This window comes from Mesoplodon densirostris, chromosome 8 (assembly GCF_025265405.1).
Source record: "Mesoplodon densirostris isolate mMesDen1 chromosome 8, mMesDen1 primary haplotype, whole genome shotgun sequence".
NCBI classification, from domain to species: domain Eukaryota; kingdom Metazoa; phylum Chordata; class Mammalia; order Artiodactyla; family Ziphiidae; genus Mesoplodon; species Mesoplodon densirostris.
This window is the reverse complement of record NC_082668.1, coordinates 116,417,092-116,433,398: the sequence shown is the minus strand read 5'-3', so window position 1 is coordinate 116,433,398 and position 16,307 is coordinate 116,417,092. Positions and strand designations below refer to the sequence as shown.

Below are 16,307 nucleotides of genomic sequence, written 5' to 3'. Positions count from 1 at the left end.
AAATAAATAAAAGAGGAGGGAACACTTCCAAACTCATTTTAAGACGCCAGCATTACCCTGATACCAAAACCAGACAAGGACGCCACAAGAAAAGAAAACTACAGGGCCATAGCTCTGATGACCATAGACACAAAAATCCTCAGCAAAATGTTAATAAACTGAATTCAACAATACACTAAAAGGATCATATGCCATGATCGAGTGAGATTTATTCCAGAGATGCAAGTTTAGTTCAACACCTACAAATCACTCAACATGATACACCATGTTAACAAACTGATTTATTTGGAGACTGAAGTATATGCTTCCCATCTTTCCCTTTAAGAATATAGGTCCCTTATAATCAGGCATTGAGTCTTTGATTTTCATCATGGAATATATATCCTTAACACATAGTGCTTAATGTAGTAACATCCATAACCATAATAGCATGACATGCTCTAAAAAAAAAAAAAAAGGTAGTAACAACAGCTCAACCAAAACAAAAAAGTCATAGCGTGGCTCAGTCTATAATTGTCAGGATCTGAGCTTGTGTGCTTTTTACCAGTTCCTGGAGTGCGTTTTAGATGAACCATCTATTCTGGGTCATCCAGTCCCCCTTTTAATCTATGATGCCCATGTGTGAGGAGCTCGCTTTCTAGGATTACAAATAAAGAGGGTGGTTTTAGGAAAACCTAATTGGGCAAATACAAAAACTAATTCTTTAACCTTATTCTCATTAGCTTCATGGTATAATTAGGTGGAAGTTCCTGGTCCTTCTATAAAAATCAGTAGTGTTCTCTTTAAAGCATTTACCAGAGATTGAAAAGATGAAATAATCCTGAACAGGCACTAATGGATTTATCATTATTACTTGAATTCTTATTCACCTGCTAGTATTATTCAGTCATGGATCTTCATCTCTGCAGAAGAAGCCACCTGGTTTAGTGGAAATCATTCATACATTAGAGTCAAATCAACCAGGATTGAAAATCTGTTACCTTCTGTTTTTTTAACGACAAATTACTTCAAGGTCTCTGATCGTTGGTTTCCTAGATAATAAGAGATTAATAATATAACGTACTTGATGAGGTTGTAATGAGGAGGAAATTAATTAATATATGAAGTCCAAGTTAGCACTTAGTAACCAACAGTACCTACTAATTATTTTCTTATAATATTTAAGAAACAGTTTCTTAAAAGTCATCCCCTGTGTGCCTTTTCTAGCATGAGAAGCTGATACATGAATTGGAAGAGGAGAGACACTTACGTCTTCAGAGTGAGAAGCGCTTGCAGGAGGTGACAGTGGAGTCCGAGAGGAACAGAATTCAGATGCGTGGCCTGCAGCAGCAGTTCTCCAGGTATTGTTCTGCGCGGAGCATCTTGTTTCAGGAGGTGCATCTCTCCCTACGCCAATTACACCTTTGCTTGTGTTTCCATTGTGTAAGCTTGTGTTGCATTTGAGGAGCTATTGAGCAGCAATTTAGACCTCCTCTTCTAGCCAAACCATCCGATTGCATTTGGACCAATTTTCTGGAACTTTCCGCTTGCACCTCAGTCTTGGCTTTATTGAAGCTGGTTGTCTTTTCTTCCCCAGTGGCTTTCCAAAGTATCTTTCAGTAAGATGTGGTGGTTGTGTGGTCTATAGGCATGATCTGTGAAAGGCCAGCCAGGAGAATGCCATTTTACTGGTCCTCATAATCCTATTTTCAGGTAGAAAGAGTGTGAATCATCCAGTAAGCTCTTACTCCTTATTTAGAGTAAATATTTAGAATCTGTAAAAAAAAAAAAAATCAAAATCAATGAGCTTCTTTCCTTTAAAAAGACATAACTTGAATTTGAAAGGAGTCTGGAAAAGTAGCACTTCTTTGATTTAATTCCAGTACAGTAAGAATCTTTCAGCTTTCAATTACAGTTAATAGGGGGCCAAGGACTTCCCTGGTGGCACAGGGGTTAAGAATCCGCCTGCCAGTGTGGGGACACAGGTTCAATCCCTGGTCCAGGAAGATCCCACATGCTGCAGAGCAGCTGAGCCCGCGAGCCACAACTACTGAAGCCCACAAGCCACAACTACTGAAGCCCGTGTGGCTAGAGCCTGTGCTCCGCAACAAGAGAAGCCACCGCAATGAGGAGCCCGCACACCGCAGCGAAGAGTAGCCCCCCGCTCGCCGCAACTAGAGAAAGCCCACGCACTGCAACGAAGACCCAACGCAGCCAAAAATAAATAAATAAATTAATTAAAAAATATATATATATGGGGCCAGGTAAAGATTCATCCTATTTAAAAACTCTTCATTTTCATGGAAAAAACACAGACTTGTGCAGTTACAATCCTGGGACCAGATACGGGCACCCTATGAGGAACAGTTTGCTTTTATTTTCATGTTTCACTTCACCATTTGCAAAACCAGGAAAATAATTTTTGATTCTTTTCTCCCTCATGAGGTTATCCCAGGCAGAATCCAGTTTGAGATGTTGCCCTAAAATTTTCTTCAGCAAACTGAGTGGGTCTTATCTTTCATTTACCACTGGGACTTGGAGATGATTGGTGATGGATAATTGTGCTTCCTCATTATGAGGCTTTTACATTGACAGCTTAATTTTTAGGTGTGTTGCAGGGAGGGAGCAAAGTTGAGCCTTTGGATGATTTATCTCATGGAGGCTCATACCACGAATGTGTGGAATTTGGGTTTAAAGGCATCTTGGAAGAACAGGGTAGGAAGGATGGATGACTCCTCCGTTTCAGAGTCATAATTTAACACCCTGTTCAACTCTTGGAGCCCATGATAATACAGGTGCTGTAGAAACGCACCAATCAATACTTTAACAGACGCATGCCCCACCCCTCTCAGGCTATTACTTATACAACCTTGCGCTCAATTTTTCATTCTATCCGATGGCAAATCTCACTTTATGTCTCCAAACTTGAAATAATAGCTCCTCCCCCACTCTCTGAAGCCACTTTAAAACAAGTACCATTTTGTAACACTTGCCATTTTAATGATACAAGAGAGGAAGGTGCAGATATTGCTACCCTTGTACTGTCTAATTGAGATGTCTCTGTACTCAGGCTGTTGATTTACAGGGCGTGAGGCACCCGGCACAGTAAATTACTTTCATACGACGCCAGGTCATCTGCTGTAAATCAAATGACAACCCCATACAGATTTGAGTTGCACAAGAGCTGAGGCTACATTCTAGGTTGAAAGAGAAGATAATTATTTGTAAAACAAATAGTGGGTGGTTTTACATACTGTCTTTGTGAAGATTTTTTGCCCCAACATAATCAGTTTTCTTTTTTCTTTTTTCTTTTTTTTTTTTTTTTTTTTGCGGTACGCGGGCCTCTCACTGTTGTGGCCTCTCCCGTTGCGGAGCACAGGCTCCGGACACGCAGGCTCAGCGGCCATGGCTCACAGGCCTAGCCGCTCAGCGGCATGTGGGATCTTCCTGGACCGGGGCACGAACCCGTGTCCCCTGCATCGGCAGGTGGACTCTCAACCACTGCGCCACCAGGGAAGCCCCATAATCAGTTTTCTTAGTAAGCTTCATTGACACTGAAAGTTCAAGTCCAGTTATAGCCAGACAACTAATGTAAATCAGCAAAAGATGGGGGGAGAAAGCATATGTAACAGAGAAGATAATTACATGATAATTTAAGTAGACCCACTAAACCATTGCTGATGGCCTTTTACACTTTAAACTTTGGTTTGTAAGATGTTTCTAGTTAGGCTTATTCAAACAATCCTGTTACTATAATCTAAGTCTTTGTAAAATTCTCAGTATTACAGAGCTTGTCTATAGCATGTCACCCTTGGACATGGTCAGTATCTAAATGCTCATGTAAATAAGTTCTATAATCCAAATAATTGCATTAAATTGAAAACTTTTATAGTCATAATTTTCTCCTTCTTTTTCTGGGTTGACAAGTTCCTTTTGTACATGATGATATCTGAGATGTAATGTAGGCATACTTTGAGTATGGTTCATGGAATGAGTTTACTTTTTAGAATAATGTAATAGCCTACCTGTTCAAAGGGTGCGAAGTGACTTACAAGAAAGGGTAGTTTTACGGTAAGACTGTTAAAATAAAAACGGAAAATAAAGACCATGAAAGGGGAATGTGGCGAGTAATCACACTTACACAGCCCAGCATGCTTTCTGAGAGTGAGCATTTAATTTAGCTCTAAGATTCATGGCAGACAAGATTAAAAGGAAAACACAAGAGGATATGTAGTTCTTATCTCGTAGACAAAGGCTACTACTCCCTAAAGAGAGAAACATTATCTTTGGCAATAAACTCATAGTAGAATGCATCTCATAGGCCCCTCCAGAGATGGCATTAAAAGATATAATAGACAGTGGTCCACAATAGTGCAAATTAGGATTAATTTGTAAAAGTATTACTGCTTCTGCTATGTCACTTATGTCTATGAAGTTAAGTAATTTCACACTGTATGATTTAGGAATTCTAGGTCTATGCCTAAGTGAAAACAAGTAAAGTAGGAAGAACTCTAGTGCTAAAGGTTCTCAAGTTAAGCACTATACTTCAAGTTCATGGGGACATGTAAATATACATGTGTTGTATTTTTCCAGTACCTCTTTTATGAACCTAGAGCACAGAGGCATGAGATGCTGAGGCCTGGGCTGAGTTGGGTAAGGTATTTTTCTGGTATGTTTGATAGTACCATAGCCATGGAAGCATCTAAACAGTAGTCAAGGAGATTCTGAGTCTCAGATTCAGGCCTGATGCGAGGCATTGAAGGGGAAAATGAATAATGAAGTTAGAAGCTGGGGCAATTAGGTATATGTGTGAAGTAGAATTCAGGTGTCAGAATGAGCGATTCAGAACTACTTTGAGGCTTGATTTTATGCAGTTTCAGTTAAGTGATGGGCTTGGTGGCTTAAACGCACCAGGCAAACCTGAGCATTTGTGATTACCTGTGTTAGTGAGTAATGGGATCACGTAGGTGATAAAAATCTATAAAAGTGTTTAAATGAGTAGTTCTCTTTTATGTCATCACCAAACCTTCGTCCATAAGCCCTTCCTCCTCCTGACCTCTGATTAGGATATAATGATCAGCAGTGGTCCAAAATTTGGGCAATTAAAAAAATGTGACTAAAGGTTACATAATTAGCTCTAAGGTCATAAATCAGAAATTGCCTTCACTGAGGGTGATTCAGGCAGCCATAACAAACTTAATTTAGACCATTTACCTTCTTTAATGTAAATACAGAGAAGAAAAAGGATACTTTCAAAGTAAGCCTTCCCCCATAGATGAAGGCATGAATCAAGACAGATGCAGTAAGGTGGTACTTAAAGGCAGGTGTTGGTATCATTCAGGCTGCTCCTTCCTTCTCATTATTTAGTGATATAAATCAAAGATGCTTTCCAGATGTCATAAGGATTGTTTAACCCATTGTCTGTGTAGTATACATGGCTGGGCATATTTTATGTGGGATTCGCTTTGTGATCTCCCCTATATTCCATAACTGTCTTTATCCTCCCTTTAACCATTTTGAACTGTGATTGTCAAGCCAGCCAAGGTCAGTGGGGCGAACTGAGGCTATGTATGTAAAGATAATTAGTGTTTGAACCCCCAGCTTCATTACTCCACCTTGAGTTGAATGAAATGTTTGTGCATCAGTTAGATTCCAGGGACAATGTCTCCAACCAGGTGGGGTGTATTGAGGTGGAGTAACAATGATTTCTAAAAAACAGACTTCTGAAGAAATAAGGGACTCTACAGAGTTGATTTCATGCAAACCATGCATGATTTGCACAAGTATTTGAGTTGGTCCCTTTGGAAACAATCTAATCAATGTGTAGGCTATTACTGAAAGCTGCTGTTTATATAGGACAATCAACTGCTTTTATTGTGTGCACAATAAGATCGAACATAGTATGTATCCTCAAAAAATGTAGACTCCAGATGGAGAAGCCGTATGTACATATATGAGCCAAACAACACATTTATAGTTTAGCTATAAATGAAGGGAAATTTTGTCTAAATTCTGGACCGCCAGACTTCATAGTTGTTAATAGTATGTTATCATGCAGAGGCATGAGTCAAATCAGATGAAATTAATGATTGGGTAGTGATACTAGCAATAATAAGACATGTGTTTATCATGTGGCAGCTCTATGCTGCAGTATATTTGAAGCTTTGAATTAGAATCAACCTGGTACTCTCACCATCAAGCAGACATGTTTTGTAAAAGATATGCAGTTAGCAAACCACATCACACCCAAAGCATCAGGAATCAATCATTGTTTCCCTGCAGCCTTGAAAAGTTCCAGGCATATGTGTGTGTGTGTGTGTGTTTACTTGATGCAGTGTAAATTTCAGTAAAGGGAACAATTAAGCTTTGTCGCTCATAATTGACTAAGATAGTTAAAAATCACCCAAATGCAGTCCAAGCTTGCACTCTCTACCTCCAGAATTTCTCTGCACCTGTTTTGACCTTCTCTCCTGCACTGTTATCTGCTGCCTTGAAGCTATTTCTTTGCTTATGGTAAGGGGATTTCTCCTCTCACAGTTGATTGCTATGCTGAAGTGCAGTCTGCTGCTTGCTGAACTTCAAGGAGATGTACATGGAGCCGGTTTTACTGCCTAACTCGTTCACTGGTTGCTGTTCACATTATCAGCTCTCAGAGACTTTATAGAATCCTAGGGTTCATTATCCACTGCCCATTTGGAAGCTGTAGGCATCTGGCATAGAAGTGTGTTGAAGAAGGTAATATGCCCTTCAGTGTTCTGCCCACATATTCCCTTTTACCTCCCTATCTGTCTGGTACATTAAAAGAACATTTTCTCGGGCTTCCCTGGTGGCGCAGTGGTTGAGAGTCCGCCTGCTGATGCAGGGGACGTGGGTTCGTGCCCCGGTCCGGGGAGGATCCCACATGCCGCGGAGCAGCTGGGCCCGTGAGCCATGGCCGCTGAGCCTGCACGTCCGGAGCCTGTGCTCCGCAATGGGAGAGGCCACAACAGTGAGAGGCCCACATACTGCAAAAAAAAAAAAGCACATTTTCTCTACATTTTTAGAAGGAGTGAAATGTAACAAGATGAGGACAGCCGCCAGTTGACCTTGGGGCAGTCAACAGCACAGGCCCTCTGACCCTCTTCTACACTTGTTCCTGCCCCAGAGTCTTCGTCAGCTTTAACCTGTCACAGACGCTGGCTCTCCTCAGTGCCTTCTTCCTCCTGATGAATGTAGAGGGCAATTTTCTGTTGATTTGGAGTTGCGATTTCCACATGATCAGCAATATTTCTTGCTGTCATAAAAATGGAGTCTTGTCATAAAAATGGAGGCCTCTCATTTGCTCCTCTGGGTGAATTTACCAGAAGTTAAAAATGGCAAAGCAACACTGGTCAAATGATAACTTTTCTTCAAATGGCAACAGACGGAAGAAAGGAGTTTACGTGGCATCTTCTTTAAATGCTTGGTTAACATAATATGGATCATACTTTGATGTCAGAAATGTGTATCTTAGTATCTGGCGTGTAAGTTCTCACTTGAGCAAAGCAGAGGGGCGCTAAAATCAATTATACAGAGAATGGAAAGAAAGGAGGCCTTTTTCAGCAGTTACTAACTTAATATGAAACATTCCTTGATTCCCCTGTAGTTCTGCTTCTGTATAAGACATGACGACCTTGTCACAAGTTTTTAAAATTCTTAACGGAGTTATATATTGTTGAGTAGACAACATGAAATTTACATCGCCTATTATTCAAGCCTTGTAGAGAAAACAATCGTAACATAAAATTTAGTTCCAATTTCATTTGAAAGAGCACTGTCCTATTGAATGGGTTTTCTAGGACCTGGTTCTAGCCCCACTTCTAACTAGCTTAATAATGGTGGTTAAGTAATTTGACCTTTCTGGATCTCATTTCGCTCATTTGTAAAATGAGGAAGTTGAATTGCACTATAGTTTTATAATGCTTTTTAGGCTTTTGAAAAGGCCATGTATTAGAACTGAAATGCATTTCTTTTTTTTTTATAATCTTTATTGGAGTATAATTGCTTTACAATGGTGTGTTAGTTTCTGCTTTATAACAAAGTGAATCAGCTACACATATACATATATCCCCATATCTCCTCCCTCTTGCATCTCCTTCCCTCCCACCCTCCCTTTCCCATCCCTCCAGGCGGTCACAAAGCACCGAGCTGAACTCCCTGTGCTATGCGGCTGCTTCCCACTAGCTATGTATTTTACGTTTGGTAGTGTATATATGTCCATGCCACTCTCTCACTTTGTCACAGCTTACCGTTCCCCCTCCCCATATCCTCAAGTCCATTCTCTAGTAGATCTGTGGTTTTATTCCTTTCTTACCCCTAGGTTCTTCATGACATTGTTTTTTCTTAAATTCCATATATATGTGTTAACATATAATATTTGTCTTTCTCTTTCTGACTTACTTCACTCTGTATGACAGACTCTAGGTCTATCCACCTCATTACAAATAGCTCAATTTCATTTCTCTTTATGGCTGAGTAATATTCCATTGTATATATGTGCCACATCTTCTTTATCCATTCGTCCGATGATGGACACTTGGGTTGTTTCCATCTCCGGGCTATTGTAAATAGAGCTGCAATGAACATTTTGGTACATGACTCTTTTTGAATTATGGTTTTCTCAGGGTATATGCCCAGTAGTGGGATTGCTGGGTCATATGATAGTTCTATTTGTAGTTTTTTAAGGAACCTCCATACTGTTCTCCATAGTGGCTGTACCAATTCACATTCCCACCAGCAGTGCAAGAGTGTTTCCTTTTCTCCACACCCTCTCCAGCATTTATGGTTTCTAGATTTTTTTTTTTTTTTTTTTTTGCGGTATGCGGGCCTCTCACTGTTGTGGCCTCCCCCGTCACGGAGCACAGGCTCCGGACGCGCAGGCTCCGGACGCGCAGGCTCAGCGGCCATGGCTCACGGGCCCAGCCGCTCCGCGGCATATGGGATCCTCCCAGACCGGGGCACGAACCCGTATCCCCTGCATCGGCAGGCGGACTCTCAACCACTTGCGCCACCAGGGAGGCCCGGTTTCTAGATTTTTTGATGATGGCCATTTTGACTGGTGTGAGATGATATCTCATTGTAGTTTTGACTTGCATTTCTCTGATGATTAATGATGTTGAGCGCTCTTTCATATGTTTGTTGGCAGTCTGTATATCTTCTGTGGAGAAATGTCTATTTAGGTCTTCTGCCCATTTTTGGATTGGGTTGTTTGTTCTTTTGTTATTGAGCTGCTTATAAATTTTGGAGATTAATTCTTTGTCAGTTGCTTCATTTGCAAATATTTTTTCCCATTCTGAGGGTTGTCTTTTGGTCTTGTTTGTGTTTTCCTTTGCTTTGCAAAAGCTTTGCAGTTCCATTAGGTCCCATTTGTTTATTTTTGTTTTTCTTTCCATTTCTCTAGGAGGTGGGTCCAAAAGGATCTTTCTGTGATTTATGTCATAGAGTGTTCTGCCTATGTTTTCCTCTAAGAGTTTGATAGTGTCTAGCCTTACATTTAGGTCTTTAATCCATTTTGAGCTTATTTTTGTGTATGGTGTTAGGGAGTGATCTAATCTCATACTTTACATGTACCTGTCCAGTTTTCCCAGCACCACTTATTGAAGAGGCTGTCCTTTCTCCACTGTACATTCCTGCCTCCTTTATCAAAGATGAGGTGGAGCGAAGTTATAATTACGCTGTTATAACCAGGGCTTCTTGAAGTTCTAACAACCAGATTTCATGTTAGGAACTTGGAGTGGATTGTCTTATTCTCCATGTTTTGATGACAGTGATGCTTTGTGGGACTGGGCTTTCACCATGTCTGTTTTGGTTACTTGACTCTGGAGAAGTTGAGATGAGAAAACTGCCATGCCTAGATTGAATATTTCTGTTGAGGACAGTCAAATTGAATACTGAGAAACCTGGCTGGTAAAAGGAAGTGAAGATCCTCTGCTGTGATCATAACCATTATTGCTCTTGGCTCTTATGTTGTCTGCTTTAGGATTTATTTGAAACAGTTTTGTGAAAAGCCTGAACAGAGAGAACTTCATGACAACCAGAATTGTTTTCACTTCTAAACAATTTCTCTGAAGACATAGTCCTCAGTAAAAATACCAGTGATTTACTCTCTCCTCCAAATATCTTTTTCAATTATCTATTATAACTCTTAATGTATTACTATCCCTACCCAACACACTTTTTCTTTTACGAAAATAGATGCAGGATATGGGAGAATATGTTTCATTTTAAAATTGGAAACTAAATTCATTCCTGCTCTAAATAATAAATGTTTTTTGGTCAGATTTACAGAAAATCCATCTTTTAAGTGTATAGTTTGACCAGTTTTGACAAGCATATGCCATCATGCAACCACCACTGCAGTCAATACAGAATATTTTCATGCACCTGAAGAGTTCCCTCATTTCCCTATGGTCTGTTCCCTCTCCACACCCTAAGACCCTGGCAGTGGCTGATCTGATTTGTCTCCCTGTAGTTTTGCCTTTTCCAGAAATTCTTATCATTGAAGTTATAAAGTATTTAATTTTTTTGTGTGTATCTGGCTTCTTTCACTTAGCAAGTCTTTTGAAATGCAGCCTTGTTGTTGCATATATCAGTACTTCATTCTCTTTCATTGCTTAGTCTTAATCCATCGTATAGAAGTACCACCATTTGTTTATTCATTCACCCGATGATGGATTTCTTCCAGTTTTTGGTGATTATAAGGTTGTTATAAACATACAACTTTCATTCCCAAGTCTTAGTATGTTTCCATCTCTCTTAGGAATGGGATTACTGTGTCATCTAGTAAGCCTATGTTTAACTTTACAGGAAACTGCCAGACTGTTTTGCAAAGTAGCCATGCCATTTTGCATTCCCACTCTCAATGTTTAGGGGTTCTCATTGTTCCATACTGATGAATCCTTCTTGAGTGTTTTTCTCTTTTTAACATCTTTATTGGAGTATAATTGCTTTACAATAGTGTGTTAGTTTCTGCTGTATAACAAAGTGAATCAACTGTACGTATACACGTATCCCCATATCACCTCCCTCTTACGTCTCCCTCCCACCCTCCTTATCCCACCGCTCTAGGTGGTCACAAAGCACCAAGCTGATCTCCCTATGCTATATGGCTGCTTCCCACTAGCTATCTATTTTACGTTTGGTAGTGTATATATGTCAGTGCCACTCTCTCACGTTGTCCCAGCTTACCCTTCCCCCTCCACATATGCTCAGTCCATTCTCTGTGTATGCGTCTTTATTGCTGTCCTGCCCCTAGGTTCATCAGAACCTTTTTTTTTTTAGATTCCATATATATGTGTTAGCATATGGTATTTGTTTTTCTCTTTCTGACTTACTTCACTCTGTATAGCAGACTCTAGGTCCATCCACCTCACTACAGATAACTCAATTTCGTTTCTTTTTATAGCTGAGTAAAATTCCATTGTATATATGTGCCACATCTTCTTTATCCATTCATCTGTCATTGGACACTTAGGTTGCTTCCATGTCCTAGCTATTGTAAATAGAGCTGCAATGAACATTGTGGTACATGACTCTCTTTGAATTATGGTTTTCTCAGGATATATGTCCAGTAGTGGGATCGCTGGGTCATATGGTAGTTCTATTTGTAGTTTTTTAAGGAACCTCCATACTGTTCTCCACAGTGGCTGTATCGATTTACATTTCACCAACAGTGCAGGAGGGTTCCCTTTGCTCCATACCCTCTCCAGCATTTACTGTTTGTAGATTTTGTTATGATGGCCAATCTGCCTGGTGTGAGGTGATACCGCATTGTAATTTTGATCTGCATTTCTCTAATGTTTAGTGATGTTGAGCATCCTTTCATGTGTTTGTTGGCAATCTGTATATCTTCTTTGGAGAAATGTCTATTTAGGTCTACTGCCCATTTTTGGATTGGGTTGTTTGTTTTTTTGATATTGAGCTGCATGAGCTGCTTGTAAATTTTGGAGATTAATCCTTTGTCAGTTGCTTCATTTGCAAATATTTTCTCCCATTCTGAGGGTTGTCTTTTCATCTCGGTTATGGATCCCTTTGCTGTGCAAAAGCTTTTAACTTTCATTAGGTCCCATTTCTTTATTTTTGTTTTTATTTCCATTTCTCTAGGAGGTGGGTCAAAAAGGATCTTGCTGTGATTTATGTCATAGAGTGTTCTGCCTATGTTTTCCTCTGAGAGTTTTATAGTGTCTAGCCTTAAATTTACGTCTTTAATCCATTTTGAGTTTATTTTTCTGTATGGTGTTAGGGAGTGTTCTAATTTCATTCTTTTACATGTATCTGTCCAGTTTTCCCAGCACCACTTTTTGAAGAGGCTGTCTTTTCTCCACTGTATATTCTTGCCTCCTTTATCAAAGATAAGGTGACCATATGTGCATGCATTTATCTCTGGGCTTTCTATCCTGTTCCATTGATCTATATTTCTGTTTCTGTGCCAGTACCATACTGCCTTGATTACTGTAGCTTTGTAATATAGTCTGAAGTCAGGGAGCCCAATTCCTCGAGCTCCATTTTTCTTTCTCAAGATTGCTTTGGCTATTTGGGGTCTTTTGTGTTTCCATACAAATTGTGAAATGTTTTGTTCTAGTTCTGTGAAAAATGCCATTGGTAGTTTGATAGGAATTGTAGTGAATCTGTAGATTGCTTTGGGTAGAATAGTCCTTTTCACAATGTTGATTCTTCCAATCCAAGAACATGGTATATCTCTCCATCTGTTTGTATCATCTTTAATTTCTCTCATCAGTGTCTTATAATTTTCTGCATACAGGTCTTTTGTCTCCTTAGGTTGGTTTATTCCATGGTATTTTATTATTTTTGTTGCAGTGGTAAAGGGGAGTCTTTCCTTAATTTCTCTTTCAGATTTTTCATCATTAGTATATTGGAATGCAAGAGATTTCTGTGCATTCATTTTTTATCCTGCCACTCTACGAAATTCATTGATTAGCTCTAGTAGTTTTCTGGTAGCACCTTTAGGATTATCTATGTATAGTATCATGTCATCTGCAAAGAGTGACAGTTTTACTTCTTCTTTTCCAATTTGGATTCCTTTTATTTCTTTTTCTTCTCAGGTTGCTGTGGCTAAAACTTCCAAAACTATGTTGAATAAGAGTGGGGAGAGTGGGCAACCTTGTCTTGTTCCTGATCTTAGTGGAAATGGTTTCAATTTTTCACCATTGAGGAGGATGTTGGCTATGGGTTTGTCATATATGGCCTTTATTATGTTGAGTTAAGTTCCCTCTATGCCCACTTTCTGGAGGGTTTTTATCATAAATGGGTGTTGAATTTTTTCAAAAGCTTTTTCTGCATCTACTGAGATGATCATATGTTTTTTTCCTTCAGTTTGTTAATATGGTCTATCACATTGATTGATTTGCATATATTGAAGAATCCTTGCAGTCCTGGGATAAACCCCACTTGATCATGGTGTATGATCCTTTTAATGTGCTGTTGGATTCTGTTTGCTAGTATATTGTTGAGGAATTTTGCATCTATATTCATCAGTGATATTGACCTGTAGTTTTCTCTTTTTGTGACATCTTTTACTGGTTTTGATATCAGGGTGATGGTGGCCTCATAGAATGTATTTGGGAGTGTTCCTCCATCTGAAATTTTTTGTAAGAGTTTGAGAAGGATAGGTGTTAGCTCTTCTCTAAATGTTTGATAGAATTTGCCTGTGAAGCCATCTGGTCCTGGGCTTTTGTATGTTGGAAGATTTTAAATCACAGTTTCAATTTCAGTGCTTGTGATTGGTCTGTTCATATTTTCTATTTCTTCCTGTTTCAGTCTGGGCAGTTTGTGTTTTTCTAAGAATTTGTGCATTTCTTCAGGTTGTCCATTTTATTGGTATATAGTTGCTTGTAGTAATCTCTCATGATCCTTTGTATTTCTGCAGTGTCAGTTGTTACCTCTCATTTTTCATTTCTAATTCTACTGATTTGACTAACCCTTTTTTTCTTGATGAGTCTGACTAATTGTTTACCGGTTTTGTTTATCTTCTCAAAGAACCAGCTTTTAGTTTTATTGATCTTTGCTATCGTTTCCTTCATTTCTTTTTTTTTTTTTTTTTTTTTCTGTACGCGGGCCTCTCACTGCTGTGGCCTCTCCCGTTGTGGAGCACAGGCTCCGGACACACAGGCTCCGCGGCCATGGCTCGCGGGCCCAGCCGCTCCGCGGCATGTGGGATCTTCCGGGATCGGGGCACGAACCCGTGTCCCCTGCATCGGCAGGCGGACTCTTAACCACTGCGCCACCAGGGAAGCCCATCCTTCATTTCTTTTTCATTTATTTCTGATCTGATCTTTATGATTTCTTTCCTACTGCTAACTTTGGGGTTTTTTTCCTTCTTCTTTCTCTAATTGCTTTATGTGTAATGTTAGGTTGTTTATTTGAGATGTTTCTTGTTTCCTGAAGTAGGATTGTTTTGCTATAAACTTCCCCCTTAGAACGGCTTTTGCTGCATCCCATAGGTTTCAGGTCGTCGTGTTTTCACTGTCATTTGTTTCTAGGTATTTTTTGATTTCCTCTTTGATTTCTTCAGTGATCTCTTGGTTATTTAGTAGTGTAATGTTTAGCCTCCACGTGTTTGTATTTTTTGCCGTGTTTTTCCTGTAATTGATATCTTGTCTCATTGCATTGTGGTCGGAAACGATACTTGATACAATTTCAATTTTCTCAAATTTACCAAGGCTTGATTTGTGACCCAATATATGATTTTTCCTGGAGGATGGTCCATGAGCACTTGAGAAGAAAGTGTATTCTGTTGGTTTTGGATGGAATGTCCTATAAATATCAATTAAGTCCATCTTGTTTAATGTATCATCTAAAGCTCTTGTTTCCTTATTTATTTTCATGGTGGATGGTCTGTCCATTGGTGAAAGTGGGGTGTTTAAGTCCCCTACTATGATTGTGTTACTGTTGATTTCCCCATTTATGGCTGTTAGCATTTGGCTCATATATTGAGGTGCTCCTATGTTGGGTGCATAAATATTTACAATTGTTATATCTTCTTCTTGGATCGATCCCTTGATCATTATGTAGTGTCCTTCTTTGTCTCTTGTAACATTCTTTATTTTAAACTCTATTTTGTCTGATATGAGAATTGCTTCTCCAGCTTTCTTTTGATTTGTATTTGCATGGAATATCTTTTTCCATCCCCTCACTTTAGTCTGTATGTGTTCCTAGGTCTGAAGTGGGTCTCTTGTAGACAGCATATGTACAGGTCTTGTTTTTGTATCCATACAGCCAGTCTGTGTCTTTCGGTTGGAGCATTTAATCCATTTACATTTATGATGATTATCGATATGTATGTTCCTTTTACCATTTTCTTAATTGTTTTGGGTTTATTATTGTAGGTCTTTTCCTTCTTTTGTGTTTCCTGCCTAGAGAAGTTCCCTTAGCATTTGTTGTAAAGCTGGTTTGGTGGTGCTGAATTCTCTCAGCTTTTGCTTGCCTATAAAGGTTTTAATTTGTCCATCAAATCTGAATGAGATCCTTGCTGGGTAGAGTAATCTTGGTTGTAGGTTTTTCCCTTTCATCACTTTAAATATGTCCTCCCACACCCTTCTGCCTTGCAGAGTTTCTGCTGAAAGATCAGCTGTTAACCTTATGGGAATTCTCTTGTAGGTTATTTGTTGCTTTTCCCTTGCTTCTTTTAATATTTTTTGTTTGCATTTAATTTTTGATAGTTTGAGTAGTATGTGTCTTGGCGTGTTTCTCCTTGGATTTATCCTGTGTGGGACTCTCTGTGCTTCCTGGAGTTGATTGACTATTTCCTTTCCCATATTACTGAAGTTTTCAACTGTACTCTGTTCAAATATTTTCTCAGTCCCTTTCTTTTTCTCTTCTTCTTCTGGGACCCCTATAATTCAAATATTGGTGCGTTTAATATTGTCCCAGAGGTTTCTGAGACTGTCCTCAATTCTTTTCATTCTTCTTTCTTTATTCTGCCCTGTGGTAGTTACTTCCAGTATTTTATCTTCCAGGTCACTTATCCATTCTTCTGCCTCAGTTATTCTGCTATTGATTCCTTCTAGAGAAGTTTTAGTTTCATTTATTGTGGTGTTCATCATTATTTGTTTGCTCTTTAGTTCTTCTAGGTCCTTTTTAAACGTTTCTTCTATTTTCTCTATTCTATTTCTAAGATTTTGGATCATCTCTACTCTCATTACTCTGAATTATTTTTCAGGTAGACTGCCTGTTTTCTCTTCATTTGTTTCGTCTGGTTGGTTTTTACTTTGCTCCTTCATCTGCTGTGTAATTCTCTTGTTTTCAGATTTTGCTCAACTTACTGTGTTTGGGGTCTCCTTTTCGCAACCTCC

General features: G+C 39.2%; 1 protein-coding gene across 2 annotated transcripts in view; it reads left to right on the top strand.

Annotated features, from left to right (window-relative positions):
* NCKAP5 (NCK associated protein 5) overlaps positions 1-16,307 on the top strand; it is a 991,644-nt gene that overhangs the window by 501,026 nt on the left and 474,311 nt on the right. For both annotated transcript variants that reach the window (XM_060106265.1, XM_060106266.1), the window contains exon 5: positions 1,207-1,340. In XM_060106265.1, the coding sequence (XP_059962248.1) occupies positions 1,207-1,340 (134 nt within the window). The remainder of the gene's footprint in view (positions 1-1,206; positions 1,341-16,307) is intronic.